At 47.6% G+C, this 13,230-nt stretch overlaps 1 protein-coding gene across 2 annotated transcripts; it reads left to right on the forward strand.

Annotated features, from left to right (window-relative positions):
- Positions 1–1,284: 1,284 nt before the first annotated feature.
- On the forward strand, positions 1,285–12,846 carry SLC2A11 (solute carrier family 2 (facilitated glucose transporter), member 11). Of its 2 annotated transcripts, XM_015408984.1 has the most exons (12): positions 1,285–1,395; positions 2,710–2,808; positions 2,909–3,069; positions 4,459–4,583; positions 6,898–7,027; positions 7,554–7,702; positions 8,262–8,449; positions 9,295–9,405; positions 10,553–10,654; positions 10,755–10,830; positions 11,903–12,030; positions 12,432–12,846. In XM_015408984.1, the coding sequence occupies exons 1-12, from the start codon at positions 1,357–1,359 to the stop codon at positions 12,630–12,632; spliced, it is 1,509 nt and encodes a 502-aa protein (XP_015264470.1). In that variant the 5' UTR covers positions 1,285–1,356; the 3' UTR covers positions 12,633–12,846. The 2 variants fall into 2 exon arrangements, with proteins under 2 accessions (XP_015264470.1, XP_015264471.1); XM_015408985.1 differs by lacking the exons at positions 1,285–1,395; positions 2,909–3,069 and having other exon boundaries at positions 2,753–2,808.
- Positions 12,847–13,230: the final 384 nt, after the last annotated feature.

Genomic DNA, 13,230 nt, shown 5'->3' on the forward strand with positions numbered 1-13,230 from the left:
TAACATCCACATTTCCTTAAGTTTCCCTTTGAAACTAAACCCTTTTTTAATACTGGTCACTGGACAGATCTTTCTGGCAATCTGTAAAAAGCTCATCCTGGCCCATAAGCCTAGACAACAGGGCAAGTGGTGTGTCTGGAGAAAGAAGTCAGGGAGTGCTGTGCATGGTCCAGCTCTTGTCTCCCCCTTTCTTTTCTTGGGGACTCATCCCTCCCTCCCCTGAGTTCAGAAAGTGGAAAGGGGGCAGCATAGTTTCCCAGCCTTAGAAATCCTGAGGAGGAGGCTGTTGCTGCATTTGTCTAGTACTACAGCTTCAGCTCAAACCATTCTGAGGGACGTCTCCACACATGGTATTAGCACTGCACATATGCTGTTTTTGAGTCAACAAAACACATGCAGGATTGCACCCGTTGTGCATTTGGGGTGTGCGGAACCTTTCCACTTTCAAGACTACTGCCAGGCTCAACATCACAAGTAGACCAGCCAAGGGCAATCAGGCCTGTAGCTACAGTGGGGCATCTTGGGGCTAGGCCCCCTGACTTCCCATCCAGCCCAGGGACCCTCAAGCAGGAGCAGGTGTGGGGAAGGAGCCAGGTATTCCTTTAATTTGATTGGCCAGTGCCCCCTAAGAAATTTAAATGCCCCCGACTTTAAAAAAAATCCTGGCTATGGGCCTGAGGGCGGTTCTTATCAGGGTCACTTCAACCTCCCCGAGAATCGCTGGGAAGCTCAGCAGGGTGGCTGTCGGAGCACCAAGGCTTTTTCTGAGCATAAGTCGTTTAAGTCGATGGAAGGGGGGGGATGCAACCAGAGGAGAGCAGGGTTCCAGTACAATGGGCCAGCAGAAGGTTTCAGAGGTCTGCAGGGAGACTGATTTTCCCGACAGACTTCCTTCCATTCGCACTGTCATCTGTATTTCGGTTTTCATCCTGCCCGTTGTCAAGTCTCCCCAAGCACAGCTCGCTACTCTCCGCCAGCTCACATCCGCCACACCCGAAATATACAGGAGCAGCAGACTGAAAGAGAATCTCCGGCAGCTGCCCACGATAATCCTGCGGATGAGGCTGAAACAGCCGCTAGGCAGTCCAAGCCGATCCATGCAAAAGCACTCGAGACTCGCAGGGGCCGGGGATGCGCTCTGGAGAGTGAAACCCCGGGAGGTTCTGACCTTCTGCACGTGCTCTAAAGCACTGTAGTTGCGGAAGGAGGCCGGCCCGGGTCCCGCCTTCCTGCCTGATTGGCTCTACCACGCTGGAGGAGGGGCTCCAGGCGTTGGCTGTCCTACCGGCACCTGTCCCAGCTACAGTCCCTGACCGAGCCCACGCCCTGGCCGGCGTTCCGACCGGAGCCCGTATCATGGCTGCTGAGGCGCAGCCCCATGACCGTCATCGCCAGGTGAGTCTCTCTCGCGCACCGGCCGTAGCTCCTCCGACATCTGCTTCCTGATTGGGCAGGACGGTGAGGGCGGCACTCCGGTCCCCGGGCCGATTAGCTGCGGCGCATGGTCCAAGGATGCAATGCTTAAAAAAACAGCTGGGGAGGTAGTCTTTGCCCCATAGCTGGTTTTCCAGTAAACAGTTCCCCACCCTTCCAACTAGCTTGGTAAAGAAAAAGTTACTCCCCGGAAGATCCACCCCCCCCCCCGGAAACTCTTCCTTGAAATAAGGATTACAATTTCATTGTTAGTGATCAATAGTCATTCAGATGACCTGCAGGGTCCCTTCCTAGGCCAACATTGTCTGTATAAACCATTAGAACAACTGCGTTTTCTGCAGCCTAGCTTAAGCCATTCAAAAATCTGTCACTTTTAGTTGTGGAGTCCAGTTGGCTGTGGCGATGCATGGTCTCCAAAGCCAGAGGTTGTACAGCTGAAAACCTTCCTTTCCCGTCCTAGCTGTGTTTGGGCTGCCAGAAAAGGAATCACCCACTTACAGAATCGTGTCTCAGACAAACTGCTGAAGGGTGAAACACCAATCTCAGCAAGAAGTGCTGTAATCAGAGCCTGTAAACAAGGAGGACTCTATGGAAGTGACTTACCAGCCAGGCAGGCTCTCTAAGCTTCTGCTCAGGACTGCCGTGCTGCAGTTATTACAACAAGATAATAATCTGTATTTGGCATACGATAGTTTATTGTCACTGATTTGTCTTTGTATCTGATGTTAAATCTTCAATAAAAAACCTTTTTTAAAAAGATACTTCTGCTTCCCCCTTTCTTGGATCTAAGTGGAGAATCCTGGGGTATTGGTGTGGTGTGGAGACCACAATGGTCTGCAGCAGCCATTCACAGGCAAGCCAAGAAGAGCCAGACGCCAGGGTGGGGAAATGGGTCTTTGCAAGGGAAAAAGAGGATAGACTGGCAGCAGATCAGGTGGGCCATTTGCCAAGCTGGGACATCTGAAACGGGTTGTGTAAGTCTTCACTGGCATTGATACTGATGGACGTGAGCAAACGGTGCTGCTGTCACCGTCCTTGTTTGCTGCCTTCACGGGTCAAAGGAATTTGTGTATGTGTGCATGAAATGAGGGAAGAGGGGTCTGTGGGTTCACATTATTTCTCAGATCTCCCTAACCAAGTTGCCATGCTGTCCAGTTTGCATCCATTTTCTTTACATTTTTCAGACTGTTAACGACAGAACGTTTTGGAGGTCATGAATTCACAGGGTCACTTGATACACACTCTTCTAAACATGTATTTGTGGTTGTTCCTTAGCTTCAGGGCAAGGTCCTGGTTCTGACCGTGTGTGCTGCAGGAATCGGAGGTACATTCCAGTATGGCTACAACCTCACCATCATCAATGCCCCAACATCAGTAAGTAATCTTCAGCTGCTTTCTCATCAGAGGGGTAAGTGAGCGGCACCTGATTAAAGCTCTTTATTCCGTCAAAATACCGTGTCCTGTCACACTGCAGTTTATACAGGCATTTATCAATGAGACGTGGCTGGAACGCACCGGGCTGCCCTTGGAACGAAGCACGATAACCCTCATGTGGTCCATTGTCGTCTCGGTATTTCCTCTGGGGGGACTCGCTGGAGCCCTCCTTGCAGGTCCTATGGCCATTAAACTGGGAAGGTGAGCTGTGTTTAGATTTCTACCTCACACTGTGGTTGCAGGCTGTTGGAAAGCCCAGTATTGAATTGGGCAATATGCCAAGAGCTGAGAAAAGATAAGTGGGAGGAGGGAGTGAATATGTGTGCTCCAACATTCATCCAAGATGAAAACGCATTGCAGCAAAAAAGCTCAGATGTCTTTAGGCATTGCTTTTAATGAACCCCAATGAACCTTGGTATCTAGTGAAAGAGACTTCAGGTCCAAGTCTCATTCCAAGTAACCTACTGTGTTTTTGCATATGGATCACTGAGATTTTTGGCCTCTGGTTCCTGATCCCGGGACAGTCTGTACATTTGTACTGTCTCTGCTTATTTTGGGTACGAGCTGTTGAGTTCATCCAGAAACTGTTTCTGCACTTCTCTTGCACTGAAAACACTCGTTTAGTTTAAACTAGTCTCCCTAATCTGGGCCATCCATATAGCTGATGTTTCACTTGGGCTGTTGTCTCATTCTCTTTGCTATTCTTCTGTGTTTTGGAGTCAGGAGAGAAGTATTGGCTTACACTGCTACAACCCCAGATCTGTTTACTTGGAAATAAAATCCAAGGAAATCAATAATACAGATAGGGTAGTTCTGTGGGACTGCTGCACACCCAGTCCTAATGCCTATGGAATAGTGCTGGACTCCTAAATAGGACTTACTTCAGAAAAGGAAGCAGAATCAGAATGGAAAGCCAACACACCAACACCAGAAGCCACCAGATCCCCAGATTGTGCACAGACACCCTCACCGAGCTTGGTAACTTCTCCATCCCAGAGGCGTGCCCTGTCCCAGCCAAGCGGCTCCATGCCCTAACAGCCGGCCTTTTCCCAGCCAGTGCCCTTCCAGCCATACTCAAGCTACTGGCATATAGCCCTTAGCTGTGCTGCCCCACATGGCCCTTAAAGGTGCCTTGCCCTCTTCCAGGGTTTTAGATCCAAAGATTGCAGGGAGAGGAAACCAGCACTGGAAACATCAAGCTGCAATGAAATCCACACTAATTACTATGGAACCCTCTCAAAGCCAGACTTTCATCCCTTGCCTTCCTTTTACCAATTAGGTAATCTTTGGATTTTGCACCTGGGGCCAGTTTCACAAAAACAGCTGCTTTCCCATAGAAATAACCTGGCAATGTAACCTGAAATCCAAAGACATCAATCAGGCTTTAGTCAGCCAAGTGGAGGATTCCAAGCTTCCCCATCCAGGGTTGGAAATCCAGAGGGATCCTCTAGGCTGATCATGCATTGAGCAGGAGGTTGGACTAGATGGCCTGTATGGCCCCTTCCAATTCTGTGATTCTATGATTCTAGGTGCTGCATCCCCCCTCCTGGATCTGAGCTTTTGAATCTTATCTCCTTTCTCTTTCTGAAGGAAGAAATCTTTGTTACTGAACAACATGTTTGTGATCCTTGCTGCCTTGCTGGTGGGTCTCAGCCGGATAGCAAAATCCTTCGAAATGATCATGCTAAGCAGATTTTTAGCAGGAATCAATTCTGGTAGGTAAAAATTAGTGGGTAACGAAGACATTTACTGCGAGCCACAGCATAGCAACAGCAGCAGTGTCTAAGCACACGTTTCTGGTTCACTCCATGAAGCCAGCCTGGCTCCTCTTCTCTCTAGTCCCAGCAAACCATTATAGCAGTTTTTGATGAAGAGCTAGTTATCAAAACTCATGAGCTGTCCTGACCTAGATAGCCCAGGCAAGTCTCGTCAGATCTCGGACGCTAAGCAGGGCCAACTCTGGCAAGTACTTGGATGGGAAACCTCCAAGGAATACCAGGGCTGGGACACAGCGGTAGGTTATCAAGCCACCTCTCTGAAACACCCTAGTCCCACTAGGGGTTGCCAGAAGTCACCATGACTCCCAGGCTCACAAGCACATACACACACACACACACAAAATACTCACAAAAGCGGTTTAAAAAAACAAAACTCATGAGCTGTCCTCCTGGTTTTGGCAGCAGCCTGGAGCTGAAAACCTAGGACTGACTCTGTTATTGACGTGCCAACACTCAGTCCCAAAACCTGTAGCCAAGTGTGCCACTCCGAAATTCTTCAGAATTCCAGGGAAATCTCAAAAGTGTCTGGGTGAAGATGATTTAAAGTGATTCCCCTTTGGCGCGCACACACGCAGGAGCTGCTATTTGCCCTGTAGGGACCACTTATGTGTAGCCCAGCCCCAGTGAAGCTTCCCGGGGCCTCTCCAGGTCAGGAAAATGGTGCAGGGGAAGGAATGCTTAAGTTCTGTCTCTTTAGATACTTTGGTCCTGATCCCAACTGAGTCCATGGGCACCTGGGAATTAAGTTCTTGAGTGCACATGTCTAGTTGACAGGACCAGAACAGACACACACAGGGGACCTGAGGGAATTGTAAAGTATAGTTAGACTACATTTTCTGTTAGGCATGCTACATCTGTCCAGAGCCAGTCTGGTGTAGTGGTTAGGTGTGCGGACTCTAATCTGGGAGAACCGGGTTTGATTCCCCACTCCTCCACTTGCACCTGCTGATGTGACCTTGGGTCAGTCACAAGCTCTGGCACAGCTGTCCTTGAAAAAGAGCAGTTTGCGTCAGAGTTCTCTCAGCCCCACCTACCTCACAGGGTGTCTGTTGTGGGGAGGGGAAGGGAAAGGAGTTTGTAAGCCGCTCTGAGACGCCAAGTGAAGGGCGGGGTATAAATCCAATCTCTTCTTCTTCTTCTTCCTCATCTACCAATAAAACCCTTCTTCTACCACTAGTAACAGGCGGAAGAAGCCCACCTATCACATCCTAACAGAGGACAGATGTGTAGCTTCACATATTCCTCCTCACATTACATTACATCAGGTGTCACTTGGGTATCAGAGAGTGTGCCATGGAAGTAATTATTGACATTCCTCTCCCTGTGAGTTCAATGAGTGTCCTGCAAGTGAAACAAATGCCAGGGAACAAATGACTTTAGGGAGAGAGGGCAGGAATGGACCTCTTCTGTGGCAGCTGTGGGAAATCTGGGAGGATTCTGAAGGCTGAATAATGGCAGCTGAGGGCTGTTTGTAGGAGGCAGGAGCGGGAGAGAAAATTATGCTTGGAAGGCTGCCAGGAGAATGAGCATTCTCTGAGCTGGGAACCATAGTCCACGTGAGTCACACTGTCATTTGATAATGTAACCTAAAGGTTTTGCAGGGATTTTTTTTTAAAAAAAGAAAATGAGCAAGAATGTCTGCAAATGTCCTGTGTTCCTTTCTGTATTTCTGAATACACAGGGAAACCCAGTTGGGAACACAGAAGAGCAAGAACATGCACACACAGAGAAAAGATGTCAGAGGAAGTATGGGCAAAGATTAAAGTGTTAGGGGGATGAGAGTTGGGTTGACAACATTCCAGAAAATGCAGCTCAGCTCACCTTTCATAGCTGGTATAAAGAGTGTTTGTGTGTGTGTGTGAGAGAGAGTATAACTATATGATATGTCCAACACGTGTTGGGTCACAGGTGCACAGACAGACAGAGATCGTGAGGACCTCACCTTAAAAAGCACTCATTTGCTGGGCACTATGATGGAGCACTGTGAAGGTGGAGAAGGAGTTTCCAGTTTCCATCCCACTCTGCTTTTGACAGGCAAAAGGGGAAGCAGGGAGGCTTTTCACCCCTTTTCTCTGGCTCTACATCTCTTTCCTAGGGCATGAGCACTTTTTAAGGTGAGTTCCCCTAATGTACATCTGTCAGCAAGTTCATCTGTGTACCTGTAACCCAGCACGTGTTGGATGTATTGTGTAGCTTGGCCCCGAGGGGTGAATATCAGGCTGAACTGCTTTGGTGATTTTTTTCTGCCCAGGGGTAAGCATGAACATTCAGCCCATGTACTTGGGGGAAAGTGCACCCAAGGAGCTCCGTGGAGCAGTGACCCTGACGTCAGCATCCTTTACTGCCCTGGGGCTGGTGCTGGGGCAAGTTGTTGGCCTGAGGTGAGATGCTTGGGAAGTGCTGGGGGGGGGGTTCATTACAGCTTCTGGCCCTGCTCAAAGTTCTTCAAGGCTGAAGCCACCCCAGAGCATTTTGGGTAGTTGTAAGTTATACCCTGCCTATCTCCTGTCACTCAAGGCTGTGCACCCAGGAGGGGGGATAATCCCAGGAGGTCTCCTATCAAGGTGCTGACCAGACCCAGAGGTGCTTAGATTCAGCGAGGCTGCTGCATCATGTGACCTCAGACCATATCTTGGGCATCCTTTATGGTAAAGTCCCTACTTCAGGAGCCACAAGCAGGAGATTGGCAGCCATTCCTTAACTTCAAAATGTAGCATTCGAATTTTTTTGGTGTGAGGACTTCAAAGCATCTTGGATGCTATCCAGATGTCTTTCCATCTGGGAACCATCCTTGTCTTGCCTCAACTGATCCATGACAAAGGAGATGTCACTTTGCAAATGGCACCCTGAGAAAGTTGTTCTGGGTTCTAATGCATTTGGCTCATGCAATTCTTTGTTTTAATGCAGAGAAATATTAGGAGCAGAGGAGCTCTGGCCTCTTCTTTTGGCCAGCAATGTGGTGCCCGGTCTGATCCAGCTGTTGCTTCTGCCGTGGGCCCCAGAAAGCCCTCGATACTTATTGATTGACCGAGGAGATAAGGAGTCATGCATCTGTGGTGAGTATATGCTTCCACATTAGCATCCTGGGGAACAGGGGTGCTGGACTGTCACAACATACAACAAAGTCATGGGGCTGCTCTACTATACAGGTTTGGGATTTCATCCTGAAGTGGTAGCCTCCAGATCACAGCTGTTAGCTCTAAGGGGCACCTTGTATGCCATACGAACCAGTCTTCTTTAAAACGTTGTGGCCATAAGCGTCAGCTGCAGGTGATTTGCATTGGCCTTAGGTGATGACATATTCCCAAAGACAGTCCCCCTTCCTCTTGGGTCCTGTCCCAGGTTACCACAAAAGCACAGAGCTGATCCACGGCAGAGAAAATTGCCTTCACAGGCCTTCCTCAGGTTAGCACCAGGCTGCGGTGCTTATTTGCACTGTTCATTCTCATTAATGTTTGGGCTTTGGAATATGTTGGTGATTCCGGTTTCCTAATAAATTTTGGACCCCATACTCGAAGTTGGTCATTCTGTGACTGACTGTTTGGGTGGAAGAGCTTGGCTGGGGTCAAGAGAAGAGCTGGGCCCTGATGCTACCCTTTTCTGGCTCTCTTGCAGCATTGCAGAAACTGCGAGGCAGCCATGACTTGAGCAGTGAGATGAAGGAGATGTTGGCTGAACAGGCAGCCGTCCAAGGGAAGACGGCTACGGGGCCTTGGGAGTTGTTCTGGAACCCTGCCGTGAGGTGGCAGCTGATCACCATCCTTGTGCTCAGCAGTGCGATGCAGCTCTGTGGCAATGACTCGGCAAGTGTAGTGGAGGAGGCTGGCTGCGCTTTTGGCTTAGATCCCATCTCCTATTTTTAAGCTTGTAACAATTGACAAGGACCAGAATCCTGAAGAAACTCTTAAGAGCATGTTGACGTTATGAGTTCATGCTGGGTCAGGGCTGATTGAGCAGCTGTGGTCCTGCAGGGCCTTTTCCAAAAGAGCTAGAATGCTGCCTGGAGTCAGTTTTGCATTGCCATGGAGAAGTGCAAAGTAATCTCACAGAAGGTACAAAAATGTGTGCAAATTAACATTCTTGTTAACTCCAGTTCTATCATCTTGGTTGCTGGGTGTTGTCTGAAGTGCCTTTCCAAGTTAGTTTGTCTGGTACCAGCTACACTGGTGTAGCATGGGAGAGAAGAGATCCACAGTACACTCCTAAATGGAGATATGTCCTTCTGAGCCCATTGACTTCAATTAACTTAGAAAGGTGTAATGCTTACATTGTAAAATAAGTTTAGATCTGATTTGAAAATAATTACTGCATATATTCCATTCCCCATTTCGCCCCTCCCCCCACATTTCTGGTCCTACCCCCACAAGGGAAAAAAGATATTTGGCTTCAAATCTTTACATCTTTCATGGAGATAGTACAGACCTGTCTTGAAGGTTACGATGAGGATTGTGAAGCACTTTGAACAACTGAAAGCACTACTCATATATGTCAAATATTGTTGTCCAAATTCTTCAAGGGGGATCCAGATGTTGGGCAGGTCCCCTTTTCACCCCTAAGCTCCTAGAAGTACATGATGACAAATCAGGGAAGTATGAGGCCAATGATCTATACACCTTCACCCGTGCTTCTTCTTTCTTTCTCTCTCCAGATGTACTTCTATGCCTCCTATGTTTTCCAGGAGGCAGGGATTCCGTATGACAAAATCCAGTACTACATTATCGGCACGGGAAGCTGTGAACTGATTACAGCCATGACTTGTGTGAGAACCTCCTGGAGCAAATGCATTGTGGCCCTTGGAGCAAGTGCACTGTGTGCAGTCCATGAATGCTTTTCTGCCTTTGGCCCGGTGGGCCTCAAAGTGGAATACAAGCGATTCCCAGAGGGAACAGAGCTTCTCCCACCCCTAGTACAGGGCTTGTGTGCCTTTCCTTTTCCTCTCTCTCAAAAAAAATGAAGCAGGAGGGACACACAAGAGATTAAAATAAGAATGGGGAAGGGCCCCTGTTGGTTATATGCCAGCTCAGCCCTTATGATGGGTCTGTTTTGGGCAGCATTTTTTTGACCCGGCTCCTTCTTGGCTCTGTGGCTTCTTGCGTGTTCTCTGGCAGAAGTGAACATCCCTGAGAGGATTTAGACAATGGCTGTTCTGCATTTGGGTGGTTCTTTGTGACAGTCTGGAAAATTCTGCTTTGGCTCGAAATGTGGCAGAGGGGTGGCTGGATGGTCCTAGAGTCTCATTCTTCCTGATCAAGTATCAGCAGGACATCTCCTGCAGCTTCAGTGATTTAAGCCAAACCTCCAAGTGTGGCCTGCAAGCTGCTATAGCATTCCACCCTCTTTCTATTTTATCTCCCTCACAGGGGACCACTAAGAAGGAAGAAGAGCTGAAGGGCAGCCATTTTATCTTCCAAATATTTTTCTGGGATTCCCCAACCAATTGCTGTGCCAAGTTATTTAGAAAGGGAATGAGTGGCGAGGCAGATGAGAGCGCCTAACAGTATCAGTGCTTCTTCTCCATTCTCCACATGTATGGACTTGTGCACACTTCTGTTCATACCCACTGTCCATGCCTGAAACTTGGGGTGGTATTTCAGCCAGCCACTGGCTTATCCCCAGAGCCTTCTGCTTCTGCACAAACTCAGAAGAATGATAAGAACAGAGCAGTACTCCCGAAAGGCCATTTAGTCCATTTCACAAGCAGAAAGCAGGTGTGCGATAAAAGATGGCTCTGGAAAAATAAGGCGACCTGGCCAGGCACATTTTCATGGTCAAGAAAGTTAACCAGAGTGTCTATTTCTGAAAGCTGTCAGAAGCAGTGACTGGATCTGGATCAAATGAGAGTGGCAGGTCTCCTGATCTGTCCAACCACCTGCCTCCAGTGAATCTCCTGTGATGTTTTATTCCAGAACCTCATCATAGAACGTGCTGGGCGAAGGATGCTGGTGATAGGGGGATACAGTCTGATGGCCGTTTGGGCTGTGGTCTTCATGGTGGCTCTATCCCTGCAGGTATCCAGGCAGTAGAAATGGGGTGAATTTCAGCAGCAGGGGCCGAGTATGAGTCAGACTCCTTGTGAACTCATTTTCTGCTGTCTACTTGGGCTTGCAGGATCGGTTTAGCTGGATGCCATATCTCAGCATGGCTTGCCTCTTTGCGTATATCTTGAGCTTTGGAATTGGACCAGGTTAGTCAGCACAGAACTGCTTCTTTTCATGCAAAGTATGTCAAACTGAAACAGGGGCAGCCTTACATATCACTGTAGCATTGGCATTTAAATGAGAATTCCTGGTATCCATGAGGACTAGTCATTCTCAATGTGATGTCACCCTTCTCCGGTGGACCCCTCTCTCAAGAGGCTGTGTGAAGCCTAGTGGCAAAAGGACCCGGCTATTGTTACTGAAAATACCACTAGGCCCTGGGGGACAGTGTAGAAAGCCAGGGACAGGAGACAAAGAGGATCTGGTAGGTGTGGAAAGGGCAACAGATAGCCTTGTTCACCCCCCTAATCCAGCCCACTCCCTACTGACACTGCAAAGGAAAGGTTTTTTGTTTTTTTTAATTTACATTATTTATAGTCTGCCTTTGTTGTGGGAATCCAAGGTGGATTACACAGAGTGAGTCAATGCAATCGACAAGATGAGACATTCACTAAACAAGGAATTAGGATTTGGGTTGCAGAACCAACCAGGTTTGGCCTCAAGACACCAGACTCTCCTAGGAGCCAAAGCCAGCAGACGTAGCACATCAATGAAATAAAATCATGCACTAATTATGGGGATAATGGGCTTGATGAAGGAGATTGGATTTATACCCTGCCCTTCACTCGAAGTCTCAGAGTGACTTACAAACTCCTTTCCCTTCCCCTCTCCACAACAGACACCCTGTGAGGTACGTGGGGCTGAGAGAGCTCTTTCAAGAACTGTCCTTTCAAGGACAGCTCTTACAGAACTATGGCTTGCCCAAGGTCATCCAGCAGCTACAAGTGGAGGAGTGGGGAATCATACCCAGTTCTCCCAGATTAGAGTCCACACACTTAACCACTACCCCAAACTGACTCTCACCCTGGACCTGATTAGTAATGGCCTTGAGACTTTCTGCCATGGTCTTGGGCAAAATATGTGTATGGCACACTGGGCTATCCATAATGTAAGACGGTTGTTTGGAAGTGGGACAGAGACCTTTTTGCCAGTTGCAATATGTTTGATTTATTTATTTGTGCTACAGAGAACAATGAATAATTTGCTTGCTTTATCTAGCCGGTGTGACCGGAATGATACCCACCGAGATTTTGGATCAGATGACCCGCCCTGCTGGCTACATGATCTGTGGCTCTTTGCTCTGGACCAACCTGTTTCTCGTGGGAATGGCATTTCCTTTCATTGTGGTGGGTATACTAAAGATATATGATCGTTTCAGAGGATAGTCATGTTGGTGACTCTCGAAAGCTCCTACCCTGAAAATCTTGTTTTCTAAAGTTCTACTGGACTCAAATCATATATTGTTCTAGACCCAAAGGTTGCTAATACAAGGAGTGGAACAGAGCCATTTTAAACTAAATGTGCCTTCTGTTCAGCATCTCTTAAGTATTCACCTTATAGGCTTGTTTAGGCTTGAATGTTGTATTTGAAAATGGCCAACAGTGTCAAAACCATATTTGCTTCACTCCCAAGGCATCATTTGTCTTTAGCCTTGCCCTGTTTCCTGCTCAGTTGTCTTGTTTCTAAGAAGCGATAACTTATTTTCTAATGTATTTTCATTCTTTCTGTGTTTCTCTCCCTCTCCCAGGAAGGATTGGGCCACTTCTGCTATCTTCCTTTTTTCACAGTTTGTGTCTGCACTGCTCTTTATGTCAGTTTCTTCCTCCCTGAGACCAGGGGGAAAAGCCTTCTGGAAATCTCTGAAGAGTTCAACAAGCGCAATTTCAAAACTCAGACTTGTGAGAATTCCTGGACAAACTTGGAAGATACCAAATCCACCATGTTGTAATCATTGAGCAATCTGAAAGGACACTGGGAATAAAAAAATCCATCCCAGCTCTCCTGGTTCGGAGTTGAACCCAGTTTGTGTGGGGGTGGGGTGGGGGTAGAATCCTTTTCCTGTTTCTGAAAGACTGTATGGAAAAGTCCTTGGCTCAGAATCCATTTTTCAACTTAGTGTATGTAAATGCTCACTTCAAAATATATGGAATCAAAATGCTGAGTTCAGAACTGGCATGTGTTTCACAGAAAACCATAATGGAATTTCAGTATTTGGTTTATATTTTAATTCCCAGCATGTGCCTAAGAGCAGGAATAATCAGTCTGGAGGCAGCTAAAAAATCTCCGCTTTTGAGGCTCAAATATCAGTGCAGTTTGCACAAAGAAATGGTATGGGAATTATTAGTAGCATGAGTTTCTAGGCAATTCAGCATTCTGAATCAATCTGAAACAAATTTATGTAAACCCATTGTGGAAATCTCAGGTTTTAAAATCTGTCAACCCACACCCCAAAACCTAAGCTTCAGATTCTGAAAATGTATTCAGTGTTCAAACTGATGGGAAGTTCTTGTTTCAGGACTGAGGATTTGATGCACAAAATCGGGGAT

Source organism: Gekko japonicus, unplaced genomic scaffold (genome assembly GCF_001447785.1).
Source record: "Gekko japonicus isolate JY-2015 unplaced genomic scaffold, Gekko_japonicus_V1.1 scaffold19, whole genome shotgun sequence".
In the NCBI taxonomy this organism is placed as follows: Eukaryota; Metazoa; Chordata; class Lepidosauria; order Squamata; family Gekkonidae; genus Gekko; species Gekko japonicus.